Source organism: Salvia splendens, chromosome 5 (genome assembly GCF_004379255.2).
Source record: "Salvia splendens isolate huo1 chromosome 5, SspV2, whole genome shotgun sequence".
NCBI classification, from domain to species: domain Eukaryota; kingdom Viridiplantae; phylum Streptophyta; class Magnoliopsida; order Lamiales; family Lamiaceae; genus Salvia; species Salvia splendens.
This window is the reverse complement of record NC_056036.1, coordinates 10,883,771-10,907,452: the sequence shown is the minus strand read 5'-3', so window position 1 is coordinate 10,907,452 and position 23,682 is coordinate 10,883,771. Positions and strand designations below refer to the sequence as shown.

Here is a 23,682-nt window from a genome sequence, read left to right as displayed (position 1 = left end):
TGCTTTTTTTTCTTTTTTGTTACTTCATCTTCATTGCCTCTCTATTTCTCACCCCCACTTCCCTTTTTTCTTTGTCAATAGTGTTGAATTTTTTATTTAGAGAGTGTTGATTGACAGGACAGAGTATTTGAGGTATCTGGGATTAATATAACATCGTTTTGTTTTGAGCATCACTAGAAGACGTCGGTCTATATATGGGTGTAAAAATTGAAAAAAATTGAAATTTCATAGTGGTTGTTGTTGTTGGTGGATTAGAAAGATGAAGACAGATGGGTTTAAGGAGAACTTTTAGAAGTGATGAAAAAGATAACAAGAATACTAGAAGAAAATAGTTAAAACCTTAGCGTATGAAGTTTTGTTTAGCGATGAATGTTTTGACCACGTAAGATTTTCCGTTTTTTGTCAGCCACATCAACGACTTTCCTGAATAAAGTGTCGTGAGATAATTGCGAAAACTATTAAAGGTCATGATACTAAGAGCATCCACAATGGATGCCCGATCGCCCGAGATCGGGCTCGGGCGTCCTCGGGCATCCATTGCAGGGGCCTGATGGATCGGGCGCCTGATCGAGCGCCCATTGCAACGCCGAGCCCGAGCCCGATCACAACAATTTTTGCAATTTTTTTTCTTTAGTAATTTAGTTTAGTAATGTAGTTTTTTTTAGCTAGGTATGTGTATTTTTTTTTAATTGAGTAATGTAGCTGTTTTTTAAAATTTGGGGTGTTTAATATATTATATTTTGATATTTTAGTAATTAAAACAAAAATAAAAAAACAATAATATTAAAAATTAAAAGCAAATTGAGTTTAATTGATAGAGCACCCACTAGGGTCAAATCATTGCAGAAAGAAGGGGTATGCTGATGTGACAACCACTAGGGCTCCCACCTGGGCATCCATTGGGGATGTTCTAACGATTTTCTAGCAATTTGCCCATTTAAAATGCTAGACGAATAATGTAGGAAGATTTTTTTTCTGGGAATGATTTCCATTTATATAATATGTAGAAGACAGATTTTTCTTGGAATGATCACAGAACACCATCACTACTATTTCAAAAAATGAAAGTTCAGCCATACATCTCAACGAAATTGCCCAATTATGCATGATAGATAATGAATTGCAGTTTATTAATGAAAAAACGCCACATTTACAGCTTCACAATTCCAGTCATCCTAACCTTAATATTTAGTCCCCAGGTCGCCCTGCACGTCAGATATTCCTTCTCGTTCGCTTCAATTCTAACAGTCAGCTAAAAGGCTCCGAAAAATGTGGCGATCCCAAAAACAATGAATAGAACTCCACCAACGTATCCCACCTGATTGTATCACAGACTCAAGATTCAGAATAATATGGACAAAACGTTTTGTTATTAATTGGATGGTTCCAATAGGTTTACCAGCTTCTCAGAAATGTATTTCGCAAGCAACGCGCCTCCAAGTATTGCAAGAGATGTCGCTATCAGGTGTCCTACGATGGCTCCACTGGCGACTCCCCACGGAGACTAGAGTAATAGGGTACAGTAAAAAAAAAGTTCTTATTTTGTCAGGTTTTTGAAGAATGGTAGAATTTCTGCAAAACAAGTTAATACCTGAGCTGCACCGAGGGCTATTGTTGCCAGCATTGAGCGGTCTCCCCATTCCTGAAAGGTAATGATTCGTTAGGAACATGAGATCTTTTGGCACACATATATTTGAGAAAGTTTCTGTACACAGAAACGCGTAACATGGAAAATTGAGCATAATCTCTACTTCTTAACGTTGGTGACAGGCAATATCAGCTATTACTTTGGCTAAAAATCTATCGTAAGTTTGTAACATCTCGAGCGGGTTTGCCTCTGTTTATGTTTTTCCATTTCTAATGTAGCTATGAGTAAAACTAGATGATTTCATTTGAATGAGTAATGTTTTATCATAAATAGAAAAAAAAACAGGTATATAGAGGAAAATACTTACAGCAAAAAACACGAGGCTGAATGATTTCCAGATAACTTCAAGGGGATTTGATAATCGTTTTGAGGCCTGCCATGGCATAAAATTTTAAAAATCTTAAATAAGCTCAGAAAGATGCCGTAATGAAAATGGTCGAGATGAATCTAGACAATAGTTATAAGCAATTATGCGATCATAAGTATCTTCATAGGAATACTAATGACAAATTAACCTTTTCCTTCACAAGCTCTTCAGCTTCAGTAAATTCATCAGATTCCTGATTACTCGACTCCCCGGTTTTAGCTTCTGCAGAAGGAAGGTCCCATGCATCTTTAATTGCTTTAAGACCAAAGAACACCAAAAGGGTTACAGCAGCATACTCTCCAATCGGCAAAGCTGTTCCAAGATTAGCAGATTCTCAGAATCCTCATGCAGCAGAAAAGATATAGTTGTAGCTATCAAATGCCCACCATGTCTATTTACAATGAAGTGTTGTACATTTAACGATTTTCCGGATTTAAGATATTTACACACACACGCACACACAGTGAAAAAAAATACATCAAGAATCAATTATTGTTTTACAAGAAACTACTCACCTATTTTGGTCTCTGCTTTTTATTGCGTGAAAATCTTGTCAATTTTTTCAGAAACATTATTTCGTATATGACATGTATGCCTAGACTAAAATGACTAAATAACTACTTCTTACTTGTCTGAAATTGAGCAGGCACTGAGTGAAATATCCGGCCAATTACGACGGATAGGACAGTCATAAGCGATAGTGCACCCACTGATCCGAGAAGGACCTAGTCACGATTATGAAGAGTCAGTAATATGAAACAGTAAAAGCACTTGAAAGATCAATCACAATTTTCCAAACTATTTAATAACTGGCAACTGACATTTTCCCTTAAGATACTCACCGACCACAACCACCTGAAATTAGTGGTCCACTAACATGATAGCCAGTTTGGAAGATTAACTCCCATACTGATCATTTTAAGCAATTTTGAACAAACTAGCAAAACGTTATGCATGGTGCACATAAAAGTTAAAAACTTAAGTAAAAAATTCCCTTATCTCTGGGATTAGAAGAAACCTTGATAGAAGCAAACACATTTTCAACACATATGTTTTGTGTGCGTGCGCGGGCGAGCGTTTTATGTATGTGTTTGTGTGTGTGAGAGAGAGAGAGAGTTACCAGCAGTTTGTCGTATTGCATGGCCAAGAGAGCAGCAATGAAGAAAGTCTGTCAAATGAAAGCAAAATAACTAAATAAATCTGAGCAACGTCAATCTTGACTATAATATAAATGATCATATCAACATGCTAGCACAATTTCAAAAAGGAAAGTTAATCAAAGCAAAAAGACATACATAAACCTTTACTAGAATTAATTTACTTAAGAATAAATTGAATACATTTTAAAGGACACCCCACACAAAATATTCATAAAACCAATTGTAGTAGGCATCCACAGAACAAAGCCAGGATTTTGTCACTTTGTCAACAGGGGGGGGCCAATCCACTATTAACCGAGTATGAGTTATTTTTAGTGTCGACATCGCTGAATACATCTTAAACAAAAGCATTAGGGGGTTGTGAGAGAGAAATAATTAGAGTATGAGTGATAGAAACTAGATAGCTCCACGAGGAAATTTAATACAGATAATAAAGAAATAAACATTTAATACAGATAATAATAAAATAAAACAAAGAATATATCTTCTAAGATAAAGAGTTAGTTTTAAAATTATATACTCCATGCTGTATAATGATATTATGTGATATTCTGCAAATAATAATTAATATTGAAAGCAACCTAATTGTTCGAATGTGTAAAATATAGTAGTAATTTTTTTTAATAAATTAAATTGTAATATAGAAAGTAGCTTAAGTGTTATATTATGATGCAAGTAATATTGAAAGTAGCTTAATTGGTGGGATGTGTAAAGTATAAATTTTGTGAATAATAATTGTAGAAATACAAATTTTATGGATAATAGTAGTAGTAATTATAAGAAGAAAATCATACTTTCAAGTTTTAGTTTCTTGCTACAAAACAAATGTATGAAACAAGGTGTATGTGTGAAAATTAGAAAGCTATAGAAAAAAGAAAGCATTTTGCTACAAAACAAGGTGTATGTGTGAAAAAAGAAAGCTATGGAAAAAAAGAAAGCATGTTGCTGCACTACTTTGTTAAAGAAGAATGAAACAAAAACAGTATCAATAAAATAAAGAGCAACTGAGGTCAAGCGCAATCAAACAAGTGAGTTGCAGGATGTGAGTCCTAAGCTGAAACCAGCTGCGCTACTAACATTTTATATATTCTGAACATGCATAATATGTGGGCCTAATACAAATTGCTGAGGGGCCCATGGGGCCCCCCAGGCCCCAATGTAGCTTCGTCACTGGGCATCCAGGTTAAGACTAAAAGAACACAGAGATGCTAGGCCTCTTGTGCATACGGTGCAAAACTACTGCATAGATACATAAGGAGGCATTTGAGTGATAGGTTGGATTGATAAAAGCAATCCAAGTTAATCCACTGTTTTTTTGATGGATTGATTACTTCTGAGTTTGTTTTACCATCTTATCCTTCAAATAGTCAATCCTATGTTTTATCAATCTGTTCTATCACTCAAAGTAAACACTCCCTAAATGATTTAGCATTTGGCTTCAAAGTCTAGACACAGCAAAACATTCTTTGTATAATAGAGACATGTATATATATCTGCGTCTGTGTGTCAGTTGGTGTATGTCTCCATGTGCAAATAGTATACCTTGTCTCCAATCTCAGAAACAAATATCAACGAGAATGCTGCGGTGAAGCCCGACTTTGCTAGTGCTGGTAAGATTGATGTAGGCCCTTTCTTGAAAAGAATAAGTAAGAACGCTAAAGTGCATGAACACAGCACAACAGCAATAGGAAAAAGATAAGGAATTCGATCAGGAGATTTCTCACTGCCATGAAAATGAACAAATTAGTCAGGACATTGTACCGTTTAATCAATGCATTGAAGCAAAAATATGGAACACAGAATGGACATGTCTTCTGCTCATGCTAAGAAAAGACAACTTGGAGCATAAGAAACAAAAAATGTAGTACTACACATTATGCTCCTTTCAGTATTTCTCCAACACCTGATATTGGTGGGAAAGATTCCAAATTTTCCGGCTCATAAAGCACGACTCCAGACAATAAGATTCAAGATAGTACACACTATTCTTTAGCTATTCATGTGATAAATATAGGAGAATCATGAGGAAAACACCATGATGTCATGATTCATAAGAGTTGTTCATTAGTCCACCAAAAGAATTAAGATACTGCATAAATCTCTTCTCGATATAAGGGTGGGGCTTTCATGATGCTTGTAAGTAACGAGATCCAGATATAAGTCGTTTACCCACATTGAAACACTAAAGTCAACTTACAATTCTATTATCCACAAACATGATTTTCCAACAGTATTTGGATTTCTTATAAGCTGAAGCCAAACTACTTACATATTTGAGGAAGTTTCAGTATGTTGTTTGGCGAGGGAGCTCTGGCTGTCGTTTCCCTGCCTCTCGTCATAGCTACCAGATCCAGCTCCAACATTTAAAGCATGTGATCTAATTAATCTGCTCCCACCAGCATCTTTTTGTGCCTCTCTGCATTGCACTGTGAAAGAAGAGGTAACACTATTGCCTTGAGACATAGCACACAAATAAAGCGGATAAAATTTAGGGAACAAAATATTTGAACTTAAGCCAATTCGGAAAAATGAAAAATAGAAATAAGAAAGAAAACAGAAAACAGTCTTCAAAGGTTTAAAGAAGAGAAGAAATCAATGTAAATATCATTAGTAGTATTTATCTAATGGCACAAAGAAAAAGAAAAAGTAGATATAATATGAGGAAAACTCTCGAGAGGAAGACTTGAACATGTAAAAAAATGCAGATGCTTCGTATTATATAAATCAACCTCTTCTATAAAACCTCGAATCCACACCCAAATGATAATTCTGAGAAGCTGTGAAAGCTTCAAATTTCACGGTCTGCATCTCCAACAATCTAGTGTTGTTAACTTCAGTCACTGCCAAAAAAGACCTGACCCCTAAATTTATTCCAGATTAGGTTACTCCATGAGGTACCACGCCAGGAAGTAGACGACACAAGGGCACACGTCTTTCTCAATTGTGTTTATTCAACTCTTGAAAGATTATACAACGCAGCATTTCATCTAAGTCTAAACCAATAACACAGTAGTATTTATGCTTCACAAATGAACTGATCAGTTCAATCAAACATTCAACCAAATTACAAAAATGACTGCATAATTTTCATTAATCTGCTGAGTTTCCTTTGATGGCGATCAAATGAAACCCAGACCAGTGATTGGCTCTTTGGAATGAATTAGATAACTTAAACTCAACTCATTAGAATGGGAATTCTCAAAGTTTTCCTAAAGGATTCAAATTCAATGGTGGTGATGGCTGCATCTTTCCATAGCCAATTCCAGAATTAGCAATATATATTGTACGACATTGAAGTCGGATACTGATCAAACACCTTTAAGCCTAAGATGGATCTTTTTCAGCTACTCCCAAACATCCCAGAAAAATATATATATATGTAAATCATAACACCACTAGTACACGAAGAGGATCCTAGCCAGAATGAAAGATGCAATCTTTCTTATAATGCCCGATAATTAGAAGAACTTACAAGAAGAAGGAGATGATTTGGTGATTTTTCTGGGCACCAAGGGAGAAAATGGCAGTGTAGTAATCGACCCAGAAAGCGGGCGAGCATTTTTGTAGGTGGATGATGATAAAATTTGGGGAGTCTGAAATGCCAAAACTTGCATTTTGTTGTTCTTATCAATTGCAAATAATTAGGTTTCAGTTAGAAGTGTCCCATTTTAGTCGAATTCTCTGGGAGCGTAGAGAGAAGAGAGACAGGGAGACGCAAGGGAATAAGATTGAGTTGAGTTGTGTGGCTGCATCCTACTGGGCGTGTGGTGTTGAAAAGCATTTTTGGAGTTTTTGGAAATTCTATTTTTTAAGCTTTTTTTCTTAAGACTTTCAACTTCAAAGGTTGCAGTAGATTATACATTAGATATAGATATAGATATAGATATAGATATAGATATAGATATAGATATCGATATCGAGAAACCTATGAGAAATTAGATAAATTACACCTTAATATGTTTAGAAAAAAAGAGTATCAATCTAGTAATAGTTTTTAAATTTTGAAACAAGATAAATGAATTAAAAAACCCTAATGTATTTTTGAAAACAAGATAGTATTATTTCTCTATTTTTGTGCCCATTTTCCCCACTCCTCCCACCCCTCACTTCTCAAAGGCCTAAATCTGAAAACAATTAAAAAAACCCTAAATCGGCCGACTCTCATTCTCTCAATAAGTTCTCTTCCTTCACTTGTAGTGTTTCGTAATTTAAATGAACATATTTGCAATTCTAGTTTTGTTCAAGCATGAATTTTTATGATTCTAGAAAGATCTGACTTCAAAAGCCCCAAAATACCTACATTTAATATGTTCTGAATTTTACGGTATCTGATTTCCTGTCCGTGGTTGCGTAAAGTGATTTGTTTTGTTACAGTTGTGTTTCTTTGTATAGTTTTTGTAGGGTTTACGATCATTTCCGAGGGCTTTGCGTTATTTGATCATCGTGGTATGTAGATGTGGTGAAATCTGAATTTGGCTTAGAATGCCAGTTTATTGAATTTTGTACGGTCAAAATCAGATTTTGCGCGGGTTTGTTGTATTTTATTTTGGAAATAAGATGGATGGAAATGGGAATATGAATTTAAGGAGTTGGGCGTTTCTCGAGCCCCCAGCAAGTAATTGGAAGAACCATCTTGGCCTTCAGTTAATACCTTCCATAACTGAGAAGCCCCTTTTCGGTGGGAACTGTGGCGATGGTTTTCGTGAGCACCAAAACTTGCACCCATCCCCTGTCATGTCATCTATCAATGGTGGGCCGTTTCATCACCATCGTGTTGGTGGTATTTCAGAATCCCACATCCCCGTTGAATATTGGATGAATCAGAACAAGGAGTATCTGAATATGTATTCTGGAAACCACCAATCTGCTTATTATCAATCGAGTTATGGGGTTTCACCTGAGACATCATCTGCTCAATCTCTCCAAATGCCTCAGCAGCTCAATTTACAGAAGACTGAAAATGTGATGTCCAAGATGGAAGAGGTGTGCGAGGAAAAAGATGATGGTGGTGGTAGTAGCGGCAGTGCAATGGTAGTAAAGAAGAGAGGTGGTAGTAAGGTCACATGTTCTACACCGATAGAGAAGAAACCAAGGACCAGAACTCCTCGAGCACCAAGGGATGAGCATGAGCATGAGCCTACTCCTTCATCCAACCGTGCTAGGAGACCAAAGAAGCGGGCCGAAATTGTTATCAATGGAATTAATATGGATGCATCAGAAATCCCTATTCCAGTCTGCTCCTGCACTGGAGCGCCTCAGCAGTGTTATAGATGGGGATCTGGTGGTTGGCAATCTGCTTGCTGTACAACTCACATGTCTGAGTATCCATTGCCTCCGAGTGAAAAGAGACGTGGTGCAAGGATAGCCGGGAGGAAGATGAGCATTGGAGCTTTCAAAAAGGTACTGGAGAAACTTGCATCAGAAGGATATAACTTCTCTAACCCAATTGATCTGAGGAGTCACTGGGCTAAACATGGTACGAATAAATTTGTGACAATCAGATGAAGTTTGTGATGAAGATGCTCCGGTTGGCTTCTAAGTGCATTCCGCACTCGCTTTCTGCTGTATATAATATGAATAGCCTGGTTAGAAGCAGAAGCTTTTGGGTGGTTAATAACTTTTCAGCTTCCAGAATTGAGTTACATTTTTCGTAATTTTGCCTCCTGGTGAATACAGATAAGATTATAGTCAACTGTTTGCGTTTTTGTAGCTCAACGAAAACAGTGATCTTGTCTAGCAACAAGGTATGGGATTGATTTGTTGAGATTTAATTTATTCAGTTTTGTTTCCTTATTCACTTCCTGACAATCAATTTGTTTTATATACTATTTGCATCTTGTTTCTATTTTGATTTTTCCATAGCTACATGCTATATATACTAAGAAAATAATGGCACGTTTTGGAAAGCACTGATGTAACTGCTAGAATTAATGTATCCTCTAGCTGTCATTCAGCGTCTAGTTAAGCGATTAAAAGTCACAAAAGTGTGTGAAAGATACTAGAGTTCAATAAAACTAGACTGTTGTTAGTGAGTGATCATTGGTTTCCTAAACTAGGATGTAAGTGCTCAAATGATGGGCAGCAGCATAGATTAAACTTACTATTACTTTACTATGTAAGTTGATAAGAGATGTATAATCCTAGCTCCATGAAAATTGTAACTTTTGAGGGTAACCATTTCTGGAAACCATGTTTTGAGAGTTGTGGCCTGTATGTGTCTGAAATTGTTTTATGTTGATGTAGGTGTGCCTTTTTTGGTTTCATTAGGAGTTGCACATGCTACATTAATTTCTTTATGCTCATTAATCAAAGAAAACTAGAATGAGGGGAAGCCATTAACTGCAACTAAGCCTTTCTTGCTAGCTATGGGTGAGTTAATGCTGAAGTATATAGTGTATTAGCTGATGAAAAAGTTGAATTGATTACCTGTTAAGGATATTTCAGTTTGTTGATCGATTCCATCCGATGATATAGTTTGAGACTATTTTTATTTAATTAGTTCGGTGAGTGTTGCTGCAATTGTAGTGTGGACTTTTTCTTGTCTACGAGAATGTGAACTTGTGTTAGCTTAGGTTGCTTAATTTAGACCTAATGCAGAAATTGTGGATCATAGAGTTAACATTTGCCCAAAGATTGGGTTATCGTGATTTAGCAAACGTAGCCCCTTTCGATGTGTTTGTCCTCCCTTCATGCAAGTTTAATACTTTGTCCTCCCTTCATGCAAGTTTAATACTCCCAAGTACCATAGTTTACTATTCATACTTTATCAGAGCATCCACTACGTTGTCTCCATACCGTCCCTTAAACTACTATTTGAGGGCCTCAATGTACTTTTTTACTAAATCCCTTAACTAAGGGACAGAACCTGCAATGCTCCATCCCTTAACTGTCCCTTAAATTACTATTCATTCAATTTCATTTTTTATTTATATTTCCAACACAATTCGATTAAAACAAACACACTTTATTAAAATAACATTGGAGCATAAAATAAAAATACAACTTAAAATTTTAAAAAAAACATAATTAAAATCTTAAAAAAATAAAAATGACATAATTTAAAATATAATTTTATATGGACATCCTTGAATGTTTTATGTTTCACTTTCGATGTGGGACAAAATCATTCTTGGATGTCTCTATAAAAGAGAAACAACCAAGAATGATTTTGTCCTACATCGAAAGTGAAACATAAAACATTGAAGGATGTCTCTATAAAAGAAGAACAACCAAGAATGATTTTATCCCACATCGAAAGTGAAACATAAAACATTCAAGGTTGTCTCTATAAAAGAGAAGCAACCAAGAATGACTTTGTCCCATATCGAAAGTGAAACGTAAAACATTCAAGGTTGTCTCTATAAAAGAGAAGAAACCAAGAATGACATTGTCCCACATCGAAAGTGGAACATAAAACATTCAAGGTTGTTTTGTAAAAGAGAAGAGTTTCATAAATTCGCAAGCCCATCAAATATATGTGGGCTATTACGAATTTCTTGTATTTATTTATTTGTAAAAAAAAATTTAAATATAAAAATAATTTTTATAAATAAAAAATATTTTTTTTAAAATTTGATTTTTTTTAAAAAAAATTGATTTATTGCGTCAATGTGACGATGTTCACTCGCGGGCTGGCGAGTGGGCGTCACGCATGGTGTAGGGGCGCGCCACGTCGCCACGGCGCGTGGCGTGACAGCCCGTCCCGTGTCTCGCAGGCACGGGCTGCGGGACGGGATCAGGAAGGCGTGTCGCAACGTGTCGCGCAGCGTTCCGTCCCTCCGCGACGGAACGCGGGACGGTGGCGCGCCGTGCAGTGGATGCCCTCATTTTGGATTGTACCACAAATACTGCATACTTATTCGTTTTTCTCTTTTGGATATATCTTTCTTTGTACTTTTCGACGGAACGCGGGACGGTGGCGCGCCGTGCAGTGGATGCCCTCATTTTGGATTGTACCACAAATACTGCATACTTATTCGTTTTTCTCTTTTGGATATATCTTTCTTTGTACTTTTCTTTCATTTTGCATATCTATTTATAAACATGACCCACAATTATGTACTACTCCACTTGTTAACTAAAATAAAAAGTAACAAGGACACATTTTCTTTACTCACAACGAGAAATACCATTACCATTACTGAATAATTTTTATTAAAACTTGTATCAGACTAAAGATCAAGATGTACACTATTTTGTTGACGGCGGGAGTATTATTTGTAGCAAAATAGTCACATGTACTTAACTCGACGTTGGAAAAATTAATGTTGCAATAAGGTCATCCACAACGCTGTCACTATACCGTCCCTTAAATTACTATTCGCGGGCCCCACTTTTTTACTCCATTCATTAACTAAGGGACGGAACCTGCAACCCTCCGTCTCTTATCCGTCCCATAAATTACTATTCATTCAATTTCATTTTTTTTTATTTTTTTCCAACAATTTTAATTAATAAACAACACACTTCATTAAAAATAAAATAACATTACAATATAAAATTAGTGAAAAATTAAAAAAAATAATTAAAAATCCTAAAAAAATTACAAAATACATAATTTAATTTTCTCCGCCAAAGTTTGCCCAAATATGCTCCATTAGATCATCTTAAAGTTGGGCGTGGGCGGAAGAGTCACGTGTCCTTGCCCGAATAGACAACCGTTCTTATATAGAAGGATGCACTCCACTTCGAGTCAGATTATTTGCGGTTGAGCTTCCTGGAGCTTCAGGGTCGAACCAATTTCCCGCCTCGGGTCCTTTGTCTTGGACAATCATATTGTGCAAGATAATGCACGTATACATGATGTCGACCATGCTCTCCATGAACCACATACGAGCCGGGGCTTTGATAATGTTGAAGCGCGCTTGGAGAACCCTGAACGCCCGCTTCACATCCTTCCGAGCAGTCTCCTGCTTCTGCGCAAAAAGCGACTGCTTTGCGTTCACAGGCCTGGGGCACGTCTTCACGAAGGTTGGCCACTTCGGGTAGATGTCGTCGGCAAGATAGTACCCCATTTTATAGTGTCGGTTGTTAGCGTTGAAGTTGATGGCCGGTGCTTTACCATCCAAAACTTCGGCAAAGAGGTCGGATTAGTGGAGCACGTTTATGTCGTTGTTCGAGCCGGGGGACTCCGAAGTACGCATGCCAGATCCATAGCCGGTAGTCGGCGACGGCCTCGAGTATAACGGTGGGGTGGGTGCCTTTATGGCCGCTCGTGAACGACCCTCTCCACGCCACCGGGCAATTCTTCCATTGCCAGTGCATGCAATCGACGCTGCCAAGCATTCCGGGGAATCCGTGCACTTGTTCGTGAAGGCGGAGCAGAACTGGCAATCTGTCATGCTTGGCTTCCGGAGAAATTCGTCGGTGAAGGCTGCCCGGATGCCTTTGCAGAATTAGAGCAAGCACATTCTCCCAGTGTTGTCTTCAATGTGGAGGTATTCGTCGAACACATCTGCCGTTTGTCCAGTCGCAAGCTGACGTATTGCTATCGTACACTTCTGCAGCGTCGTGTGGCTGGGACGTCCGACGGCGTCGAACTTTTCTTGGAAGAACTCTTTCCGGGCCGCCAATGTATTTGCGATGTGAAGAAATAGTGATCGCCGCATGCGGAAACGGCGACGAAAGTATGTATCTCCCCACACCAGGTTATCGCAGAAGTAGTCGCGGACTAACCTTGCGGCGGCTTCCTCCCGGTTACGATGGAAGTAAGTCCGGGAGCGTCTTTGGGGCGGCGCGCCTTCCTCCGCCTCCCGGCGGCGATCTTCTTCAACTGATTCTTCCATTATTCGACGCATTTGCTCATACGGATCCATGAGATCGATTAAATTTGGGGGAAGAATAAAAGAGAGATGATTTGAGATGAAAATTGGAGAGGAAATGAAGATGATTTGGGAAGAATAGATGTATAATTATGTGTGAAATGTGGATGAATTAGGAGTATTTATAGAGTAAAAAAAATGAAAACGGCTATAAAAACGGTAACATTACCGTTTGCAAATTTTTTATTTTTTTTATTTTAATTCGATTTTTTCTAAAAAAATAATTTATTGCGTCAGTGTGACGAATCTCACTCGTGGGCCGGTGAGTGGGCGTCACGCATGGCCTGGGAGCTCGCCACGTCGCGGGAGCGCGTGGCGAACCGTCACGCAACGGGTCTCGGAGGGACGGGCGGCCCGGCGTGACAGTGACGGGGCGAGACGCTGCAACGCGTCCCGCCACCGATCCGTCACTCCGTAACGAAACACGGGTCACCCGTGTAACGCGTTGCGGGTGGCCTAATAATCACAAATCAACATATAAAATGAACTGGTTGGGAATCCCTCGTACAGCTCAAACCGGCTGTGGTTTTTATTTTTCTCTCTATCTTTATTTTTAATCGACATAATTTTTTCATTTTTTCTAAATTCTTGATAAATTGAGCATCAGGCTTGATTTTACGTATAAGCCTTATTATCAATTTATTGAGAAAAAATTGACAACGAGCCTTATTATGTAAATTACTATATTAGCCCTTTGAAACATACTCCTCATTTTGTCATTAGGTACGTTCAATAGTAGTGGATTCATTTTCTTTTTTAGTAAAAGTCAACATATTTCTTCTCACTTACTTTACTATCTATTACTTTATTCTCTCTTCATCTCTCTACATTTTTCATTTCTTACTTTATTATTCTCTTACTCTTAACCAATTTTTTCTTAAAATAATTGCATGCCGAAAAGAAATGACTCCACTACTATGGAATGGAGGGAGTAGTTTTGTCCATAAAACACTAGCTAAGGGCATGAATTTAATGAACAGTCAGTTAGCTAGTTATAAATTTCTTAAATTATTAATCTAATTCAATTATATTATTTTGTAATTTAATAAAATTCAAATAATCTTGATTTTAGAGACAACTTAATGCTCTAGACCGTAAATTTTGAACTGTTGGGATCTTACATTGCCGTCATGATTACAATCAAAATTATTTTGAAATGAATGAATACACCCTCCTTTTTAAAAATAACAACTATTTCCATTTTTGATCGTTTCTTAAAAATAGAAACTTTAGAATCTTTCTATTTTAGGACATGGACCTCACAATTTACTACTTTTTCTCTTCTTTTTTCCTACTTTACTCATTTTTCTTTTCCTCTATCTTACTTTACCAATTCTTCTCACTTATTTTACTAATTGTACATTAAAACTCATGTCGTTTAAAATGTTTCTATTTTTTTTAATACGGAGGGAGTATTTAGTAATTAACCTTTTGAATCCAAGATTTACTACACCACCGACCAAGCTTGAAGCGGTCTCAAATGCAGTATATAAAAATAGTTGCACCACTAATTTCGGTTCCAACAGTTTTTTCCTATTCAATATCCTTAATCATAGGATATCCAAAGGGTCATTTCATCACAATTCACAGTTTGTAAGATTAGAGAAGGATAGATAGTGAACATTCATGCAACTTAATTCAACCTAATTAACGCAAACTTGAAGAACACATCCATGGAGGCCGAGTATCACAACCTGAAGACGTTCCCCTCCTTCAGATACAAAATCGACACCGGCGCCATAAGCCGGCAGGGATCGGAGGGCGACGGCGAGATCCCAAGGGCCACCCCCTCATTCATGCACGCCGAGGGTTCAGAGGCCGAGAGCGACATCCCGAGGCTCCCCGCCGTCTCCTCGTTCAAGCAAGTGATGGAGGCGGCGGCGGAGTGGTCGGGGAGCGAGGGCGAGCTGCCCAGATACACTAGCCTCAAGGACGTCATGTCCAATTTGTCGCCGCGCGGCGGCGGCGCGGACATCCCCAATATCAGGAATGAGCTGGTGAAGCACGCCGCGTCGGCCTACGTGCTCTCCGCCACCGTCATCAACCCCGCGCAGCGCGACCAAGATTCGAGAATCTACGACAGAATCAAGTCGTGGTGTCTCACGTGCCACGTAGGATTGCCGTTGTGCTGGCCCCTCGTTGATTTTGTTTGCCAAATTGTGCGCAGGATTAGGAATGGATTGAGGGGGGTGGTTGAGGTCACCTAGCTACCTTACTTCTTCCATTTCCTCTTACTAATTACTATTCACCTTCCAAATTCAACTTTCCTTTTTTTTGTTTAGGTGTCGTAGTAGGTTCGGTACATTTTTTTGGGGGTCTTTGTTTTGATTAATTGTGCATTGTTAAATTGTACACTTAGAAAATGTGACCGGTTTAGGTCGGTTTAATTGGAGGAGCCACTGATGTAATTTGGAACTGATTCTCAAAAGAAAATTCTGAACAAAGAAGTTGACTTATATTTGGAATGACAGCTTTGCGATACCAATAAATATGATCAACTATAATTTTTGTTTAGCGGTAATTGTTAATTATTTAAATCATAACTTTTCATTTACTAATGTAAGCAATAAGTTTGTTCCCATTGGCCTGCCAGTGCACTAAATTGAAGATAGGTGATCTGTTAAGGATATTGATATTGTTTTTCGATCCGTCCATGTTGGAGAAGATTGCACCATATCAGGAGGGAGATACACGAGAATCATCTTTTACTAGGAGATTTGCAATCAATGTAATTATGTTAATTAGGTTTACCATGTAGATGAGTCCTTAGCCCTATATATTGGTGCTATGTGTATATTGTAAAATCATCATAAAATAATACACAGAATTCTATCGATCTTTTTATCATGGCCTCAGAGCAAGAACGATCTTGGCTCAGAACAAAATCATCATAGCCACAATATACCAATTCTCAACCCTCATAGCCAAATCAACCACAAAAATCAAACCCTACATCATAAGCAATGTCAGATAACGAGGAAGATGCGAAAGCAGATCTGAAAACTGCAACAAAGTTGAGAAACAGCAAGAATGTCACGGTGACATTCAAACTGAACGGGAAGAACTACCCAATCTGGTCCAGATTGATGAAGGTCAAGATTGGAGGCCGAGGGGCCTACTCATACATCAGGAAGGAACTCCCCGAACCCAGAAGCAAGGGGTACGACGACTGAGAGGAAGACAATTTGGTCGTTTTCTCATGGATTGTCGATAATATTGAAGACGATATTATCACCGACTTTGCACACCATCAAACCTCGAAGGCATTGTGGGATAGTCTTGCAGTAACTTTCGAAAGTAAGACGGACCCATACCTCATCTATGACCTGGAGGAGAAGACAATCAACATTAGACAGGGAAATCTCGATCTAGAGACATACTACCGGAAAATCAATGGGCTGTGGATCAATATCGATCGCTGCCAGAAACAAGCGATTACTTGTTGCGATAAGGGCATCGATTAATTCCGGGAGCACTCCAACAGCAAGCGGTTAATCAAGTTCGTCACAGGGCTGAATCAAGAGTATGATTCAATCAGGAGGGATATCCTCAAGCACGAGACAAACCCATCAGTTGAAGCAGCCTACGGATGGGTGAAAAGAGAGGCTGCCAGGAGAAGCATCAACACACCCTCTTCACCCGCCAGAGACGCCGACGGCAGAGTAGTCGATTCGTCATATGGGGGAGGGATTGGGTACGGTCTCGCTGCCCAGAGCCAACGCCCTAACTCGCGCGGACCACCACGACCCACCACAGTCACTCACCGACCGGGAAGCAAGCCGGACAAATCCCCACTGGTCTGCTCTCATTGCGGGAAACCGAGACACACCTAAAAGGAATGCTTTCTCTTAATCGGATATCCAGAGTAGTGGGAGGAGAAACAAAAGGCAAGAGCTCAGGCGGAGCTCGCGGTCAGCGTAGATGAGAGGGGACAGACGGGGCAAATCGGTGCCGGGAATAAGGAGACGGCGACCAGCCAAGGGAAATCACCGGGTGGAGCTTCAACCGGCGGCGACGGCGTGCGTGGAGTCGGCAATTTCGCCGAGCGGGCGGAGGAACTGAGGAAGAACGGCGCCGCCTCTGGAGGTAGATGGTTTGGTTTAAAACCAAACCCCAGTGTTTTCCTTAATTCTAATTTTGACCCCAATAAAAATTGTTTATTACACATGACACCCCATCCTATTAAATCTTGGCCCCCAGACTCTATGAATTATCAAACACAACCCCAAACTCTGGAAAAGTCTCCAAAATGCCCAAATATTTGCAGTTTTGTGTCAAACAACCCCTTTGCACCTTTAGAAAATGTTTCTGCTGTATTTCATGTTTATAATGATGATGGAACTAGCAATAAGGGTTGGATTTTTTTATTGTGGAGCCACGGATACTATGACCCCAGACATAGATGATTTTAGTAGCTATGATAAAGTTGCTAATATATTTATTAAAACTGCAAATAGGGAATTGATTACTGTTGTTGGGTCGGGAACTATTGATATATCTCCTACTCTCCGTTTGTCAAATTGTTTACATGTCCCTACACTATCTCAGAGATTGATGTCCATAAGTCATGTGACTAGAGATTTGAACTGTACACTTCTGATGCATTCCACTTTCTGTATATTACAGGATATTCAGACGAGGGGGATTCTAGGGCATGGCACTGAGAAACAAGGACTTTACCATGTGGATGAGATAGCTCAACATGGCAATGCGATGCTGCCTCATGGATCCACGAAACAAGAAATTTGGCTATGATACCGAAGACTAGGACACTCTTCTCCTAGTTATTTTAAACTTCTTTTTCCAAACATTTCTATTCCTACCGATTTTTCCTAGTTAACATGTATTTTGGCCAGGAGCCACAGACAGTCATTTAAACTTACAAACACTCGTATGAATTCTATTTTTTCCTTAATACATGCTGATGTGTGGGGCCCTGCACCAATTGTTGGTGGGGTAGTTTTCGATACTTTGTGATATTTGTGGATGATTGCTCTAGAATGACTTGGATATATTTTCTGAAACATAAATCTGAAGTTATGGAAAAATTTATCTTATTCTATAAAATGATCCAAACCCGATTTCACACCACCATCAAAACCCTTAGGTCCGACAATGGGGGGGAGTTTGTTAACAATTCTATGACCCAATTTTGTAGGGATAAGGGAATGATCCACCAAACATCATGTGCTTATACACCCGAACAAAAAGGGGTAGCCGAGAGAAAGAATAGAACAATCCTTGAAATCACCCGGGCTTTAATGATCGAATCCAAGGTACCCAAACATTTCTGGCCTGAAGCCGTAGCCACATCTTTATACCTCATGAACCGACTCCCTACAAAGATTCTCAACAAAAAAACACCACTTGATATCATTTCCAAAATTACCAAAATCCCTCAACACCTAAACCTTTTAACCAAAGTCTTTGGTTGCACCGTCTATGTCCATATCCCGAAACACGAGAGAACCAAACTGTCGTCTTGTGCAACCAAATGTGCATTTGTTGGGTATGGGATAAACCAGAAAGGTTACCGATGTTTTGACCCTCACACTAAAAAAAATCATTACCACCATGAACTGTAACTTCCTAGAAACCGAATTCTTTTACCACACCCACCTTAGTAGTCAGGGGGAGAGTGATCCAGGTAGTTCACTGGACTACCTAAGTTGGGTTGTGCCACTTCCAAACTCTTCGATTGAGGATCCAACAGAACCAGTTGTCATTGCCACCGAGCAAGTCTCACCACAAGAGTCATCTCATCCGCGGTCCCCGGATCCTCCTCCAATGATATCCGAGGTAATTCCTGAACCGAATCCCAGTGAGAATACAGTTTCTCCTGACCCTTTGATTACATATTCCCCAGAAGAAGATAATACGGTTGACAGTGATACTGGAAGGTATATTCTTCCTCACCAGACTACAAGAGGAATCCCACCAAAGAGATACTCCACTGAAAAGGGGGGAAAGAAGAGTCGTTATGGAGTAGCGAACTTCGTGCAAGGAAATTTGGCTGAAATGGCACGAGCTTTTGAAGCTGCACTTTATGAAGAAGAGAAAATTCTGCAGTCGGCAGAGGAAGCAATGAAACACAAACATTGGAGGGACGCGATGCTTACCAAAATGAGGGAACTAATGAGGAACAATACATGGGTGAAAGGCAAGCTACCTGAAGGAGTAAGGACAGTTGGGTGCAGATGGGTGTTTACTATTAAGCGAAGACCGGATAGCACGATAGAAAGGTACAAGGCCAGACTTGTGGCAAAATGGTACACTCAAACCTATGGAATCGATTATGATGAAACATTTTCACCTGTGGCGAAGATTAACACTGTGAGGGTGTTGTTCTCAATCAATGCTAACAAGGATTGACCACTTCACCAATTCGATGTGACTAATGCCTTCTTGCATGGGGAGCTACCAAAACCAGTTTTCATGGAACCTCCACCGGGTTTCACTAATGAATTCCAAGGTGGAGAGGTGTGCCAACTGAAAAAGACATTGTACGGGCTTAAACAATCTCCAAGGGCATGGTTCGGGAGATTCACGGAGGTGATGAAGAAATATGGGTATGAATAGAGTAATTCCGATCACACACTATTCATCAAGAAGAGAGGTGGTAAAATTACATGTCTGATCATATATGTAGATGACATGATAATCACTGGAGATGATACAGAAGAGATGACTGAGCTAAGAAGAACTTGTTCAATGAATTCGAGATGAAGGATCTAGGACTCCTTAAATACTTCCTGGGGATAGAAGTGCTAAGGTCGAAAAAGGGGATCTTCATAAATCAGAGAAAGTACATCCTCGATCTATTGGCTGAAGTTGGGATGTTGGACTGTAAACCTGCAGACACTCCGATGGTCCAAAATCATGGATTATAAATGAAAGAAAACGCAAGACTTGCTAACAGAGGGAGGGGGAGATATCAGAGGCTGGTTGGAAAATTGATTTATTTATCACACACTAGGCCATATATTTCCTATGATGTGGGAATTGTAAGTCAGTTTGTGCATGCACCACAAGAGGAACACTGGGAGACAGCTCTAAGAATTGTCCGATACTTGAAGGGGACAACAGAACATGGACTTCTGTCTGAGAAACATGGGAACTTGGAAATACATGGATTTACTGATGCGGATTGGGCCGGAAACCCGAACGATATGAAGTCAACCGCATGATATTTCACCTTTGTTGGAGGTAATCTCATGACATGGAGAAGTAAGAAACAAAAAGTGGTAGCACTCTCCAACCCAGAGACAAAGTTTCGTGGAATTAAGAGTGGATTGACTGAGCTATTATGTCTAAGGAAGCTTATGAGAGAGTTGGGATTGTACTCATCGCAGACATGCAAGTTGTTTTGTGATAACAAGGCAGCCATCAGCATTTATGAGAACCCGGTTTAGCATGATCGAACCAAACATGTTGAAGTTGACAGACACTTCATATAGGAGAATAATGAAGCAAAGATATGTCAAGTCCGAAGACCAGCTAGCAGATATCCTTACAAAGGCGGTGAACTTGAAGCTGTTTCGAGAAGTATTGTACAAGTTGAGCATCGTCTTTTATGAGTACATAAATGCATTTTATTATAAATACTTTTATCATAAGAATAGGTCCACAAATGTTTTCTTACCCCTTACAAAATTTGGATGTCACTTTTACAGTTCTACTCATTTTGAATACCATGATTTTTCTTTATCTTTTGCTCATTCATTATAAATACCGAAAGTTTGTATGTTCTCCCTATGAAAAACTTTGGTATTGCCGAACCCCCAAAATTAGAAGAAAATAGTGAATTCGAACTGTAGGAGAACTTGCCACACAGAATGAGAATACTGAAACTGGCATCCAACTTTATACAAGTGACAAAGTAAAATTTAATTAAGTGTAAATTAATGCGATTATTTTGCAAATGATACAAAGAGAAGGCAAAAGGGTGGAGTGAGCTAGAGTGAGATGATTAGAGAGAGAAATGCGGGCGTATGAAAGTAGACAAAAATAAGGCTACTAATGTGTACGTATACATGCAGTTGGCCTTTAGTATTTATGCATGCAATTTAACTCTGCCTATGAAAATCACAATTATGACTGTGTTTTTTGTTCCTTTATGGGGATGTTTTTCTTTCAACCATATATTGTCATTGGCCCCCAACCCCACCCATCACCCTCTTTTCCATCAAGTTTAATTAGAGGCAGCTTTTTATAACATTAGCTGATGAAGATGTTTGTTGAAGTTGAGAGAGGAGAGTGGGCTTTCAAAAAGTGAATTGAAAGAGCTCAACAACGATGCTTTCCCTTTGATTTTAGTATTTCTTTTTGGCACGGTTGTATTGTGGAGTATATTCTATAATGCTCACCGACATTGACCTCTCCGCCCTGCCGGAGCCCTCCTTCTCCTCCTGCGACACCACCAAGCGCAAGCGTCGCCCTGCCGGAACCCCAGGTATATTAATTTATTTAACAACACGAATTAACATACTAATCACACGCACACGCACACGTGTATGATCTGGATGATGAATGATTAATGGGGATTGTAGATCCGGATGCGGAGGTAGTGTCGCTGTCGCCGAAGACGCTGCTGGAGTCGGACCGGTACGTGTGCGAGATCTGCAACCAAGGGTTCCAGCGGGATCAGAACCTGCAGATGCACAGGAGGCGGCATAAGGTGCCGTGGAAGCTGCTGAAGAGGGAGACGCCGGTGGCGCGTAAGCGCGTGTTCGTGTGCCCGGAGCCCAGCTGCCTCCACCACAACCCCTGCCACGCCCTAGGCGACCTCGTCGGGATCAAGAAGCACTTCCGACGAAAGCACAGCAACCACAAGCAGTGGGTTTGCCACAAGTGCTCCAAAGGCTACGCCGTCCAGTCCGACTACAAGGCCCACCTCAAGACCTGCGGCACCCGCGGCCACTCATGCGACTGCGGCCGTGTCTTCTCCAGGTAATTAAATTAGCAGAGTGGGAAAGAGGAGAGAGATTGTTGATGGTTGATTGTTTCAGCATGGGTCATTGCATATGGGAAATCAGGGAATCTTGTCTTTTCACAGACTTTTCTTGTATTCAGTGCAGAATGTCTTGCAAATTGCAGCTTGGGGATTTAATCACTCTCTCAAGTCTCAAGCAGTCAAAGAAAAATATGCGGGCAACATCTTGCTTGATAGACTACTAGGTTTTGACTCATGTCATTCTATCCAAACTAAGTATAATTGTTTTTACAAGTTGTTTTAAGATTAAAAGAAAAGGCAGTGATGGATAAAAAGTTTGAATAATTTCTACAAGTTGTGGCGTTTTGATGGTCAAGATGCTCATGATACGAAATGATTTTTTTCTTGTTTGTAGCAGTACCAGTCTTGATGAATGGGGTATCAAACTTCAATCTTCAAACCCCATTTCTTCTGTTCAAAAATTGTCCTTTTGCTGCACTTTTTTACTACTCCACATCTTTCTTTAATCATTACCACCTTGAAAACTTTTACTATTGTTTAGATTTTATCAACTTTATATATATAATTCGATTTATTAATAATTTTGTAGGGTGGAAAGTTTCATCGAGCATCAAGATGCTTGCAGCATGGGGCCGCGGACGGCGTCGAGCCCTAGCCCCTCCAGCGACACCAATCTCAGCGCCTTGCCCAGTATGCGGGAAGCATGCGGTGGCTCCCGTCCCTCAAACCTCCAACTCCAGCTCCTCACCACCAAGATCGACGAGGACCACTCGACTCAGCTGCAGCTCTCAATCGGCTCGTCCGAGATCACCGGCGGCGTGATCAGCCCGCGGGGGAGCAGCACGGCCGGCGAGTTGAAGGAGCAGCTGCGGATCGCGATGGCGGAGAAGACCTACGCGGAGGAGGCGCGGCAGATGGCGAGGCGGCAGATGGAAGCGGCGGAGCATGAGTTCGCCAACGCAAAACGGATCCGGCAGACGGCTCAGGCGGAGCTCCAGAAGGCGCAGGCGCTAAGGGACCACGCCACCAAGAAAATCAACGCATCCACACTCGAGATCACGTGCCATTCCTGCAAATCGAAATTCCAGCAAGCGTTGTTTGCTGAGTCGTCGTCTTCGCGTGTTGGATTGAATTTCATCTCGACTGCGCTCAGAGATTGGGAAGTGAAGAAAGCCAATCAATAATACTAGTAATAATTTTGAGGGAAGCTTTTTGCTCATGAACAATAATGTGAAAATTAGAGGACATTTTCACTTTTTATTACCTGTCGATTTCTATTGGCAAAAAAGATGAAATGTCTAGCCATTCATCAGATTCGCATTAATAGCTCTTCTTCTGCAACAAATATTTTCTTACTCTTGTGTGATTATTATGGGTTATTAGCATTTGGTGAGTATTTATGATAAAAAAAGTCATAATTTATAGTAACATCTTACTATGTGTATAAAGTATGTACGGTACTTCTTTGTTCGGGGGAGAAATATATGATGATACTGTTATCAGCACAGTGTTGTAATTTATAACATCTACTAGTATTTTTGTTTGTTTGCTAAACAACAATTAAAAACATTCAACTTGACAATGAAGAATAGTATGACTTAATATATTGAAAAAAAATTGAATATAAGAACCGCTAAATTGATTAAAGATTAGTTCTCCTACCAAATAGTTGTGTTACAAAAAGGACATATGAAGGGAAAATTATCCTTTATAATGGAGTCTTGGAAGACTAG

General features: G+C 39.6%; 3 protein-coding genes across 4 annotated transcripts; 2 read left to right on the top strand and 1 right to left on the bottom strand.

Annotated features, from left to right (window-relative positions):
• Positions 1 to 1,027: 1,027 nt before the first annotated feature.
• Positions 1,028 to 6,971, bottom strand: LOC121805239 (protein PAM71-homolog, chloroplastic-like). 2 transcript variants are annotated; one of them, XM_042205041.1, is made up of 11 exons: positions 6,648 to 6,971; positions 5,905 to 6,036; positions 5,445 to 5,601; positions 4,718 to 4,898; positions 3,136 to 3,183; positions 2,644 to 2,740; positions 2,164 to 2,327; positions 1,956 to 2,021; positions 1,592 to 1,642; positions 1,400 to 1,504; positions 1,028 to 1,318 (listed from the first exon to the last, which is right to left on the bottom strand). In XM_042205041.1, exons 1-11 carry the CDS (start codon positions 6,787 to 6,789, stop codon positions 1,253 to 1,255), a joined length of 1,209 nt encoding a protein of 402 aa, XP_042060975.1. In that variant the 5' UTR covers positions 6,790 to 6,971; the 3' UTR covers positions 1,028 to 1,252. The 2 variants fall into 2 exon arrangements, with proteins under 2 accessions (XP_042060975.1, XP_042060976.1); XM_042205042.1 differs by lacking the exon at positions 5,905 to 6,036.
• A 136-nt stretch (positions 6,972 to 7,107) lies between these two features.
• On the top strand, positions 7,108 to 8,968 carry LOC121805241 (protein BASIC PENTACYSTEINE2-like). Its single transcript, XM_042205043.1, has one exon. It carries the CDS (start codon positions 7,733 to 7,735, stop codon positions 8,678 to 8,680), a length of 948 nt encoding a protein of 315 aa, XP_042060977.1. The 5' UTR covers positions 7,108 to 7,732; the 3' UTR covers positions 8,681 to 8,968.
• A 12,151-nt stretch (positions 8,969 to 21,119) lies between these two features.
• LOC121802206 (zinc finger protein SHOOT GRAVITROPISM 5-like) lies at positions 21,120 to 23,377 on the top strand. Its single transcript, XM_042201806.1, has 3 exons — positions 21,120 to 21,448; positions 21,546 to 21,945; positions 22,539 to 23,377. The coding sequence occupies exons 1-3, from the start codon at positions 21,355 to 21,357 to the stop codon at positions 23,131 to 23,133; spliced, it is 1,089 nt and encodes a 362-aa protein (XP_042057740.1). The 5' UTR covers positions 21,120 to 21,354; the 3' UTR covers positions 23,134 to 23,377.
• The last annotated feature ends 305 nt before the right edge of the window (positions 23,378 to 23,682 follow it).

Bases quoted from the DNA above. Each gene is read 5' to 3' on its own strand.
- LOC121805239 (XM_042205041.1), bottom strand. From the start codon at position 6,789: ATGCAAGTTTTGGCATTTCAGACTCCCCAAATTTTATCATCATCCACC. The intron at 1,505-1,591 runs GTATTAACTTGT...CTATTACTCTAG, and splicing joins TAGCCCTCGGTGCAGCTCAG to TCTCCGTGGGGAGTCGCCAG. The intron at 1,319-1,399 runs GTAAACCTATTG...TGATACAATCAG, and splicing joins AATACATTTCTGAGAAGCTG to GTGGGATACGTTGGTGGAGT.
- LOC121805241 (XM_042205043.1), top strand. From the start codon at position 7,733: ATGGATGGAAATGGGAATATGAATTTAAGGAGTTGGGCGTTTCTCGAG.
- LOC121802206 (XM_042201806.1), top strand. From the start codon at position 21,355: ATGCTCACCGACATTGACCTCTCCGCCCTGCCGGAGCCCTCCTTCTCC. The intron at 21,449-21,545 runs GTATATTAATTT...TGGGGATTGTAG, and splicing joins TCGCCCTGCCGGAACCCCAG to ATCCGGATGCGGAGGTAGTG. The intron at 21,946-22,538 runs GTAATTAAATTA...ATAATTTTGTAG, and splicing joins TGCGGCCGTGTCTTCTCCAG to GGTGGAAAGTTTCATCGAGC.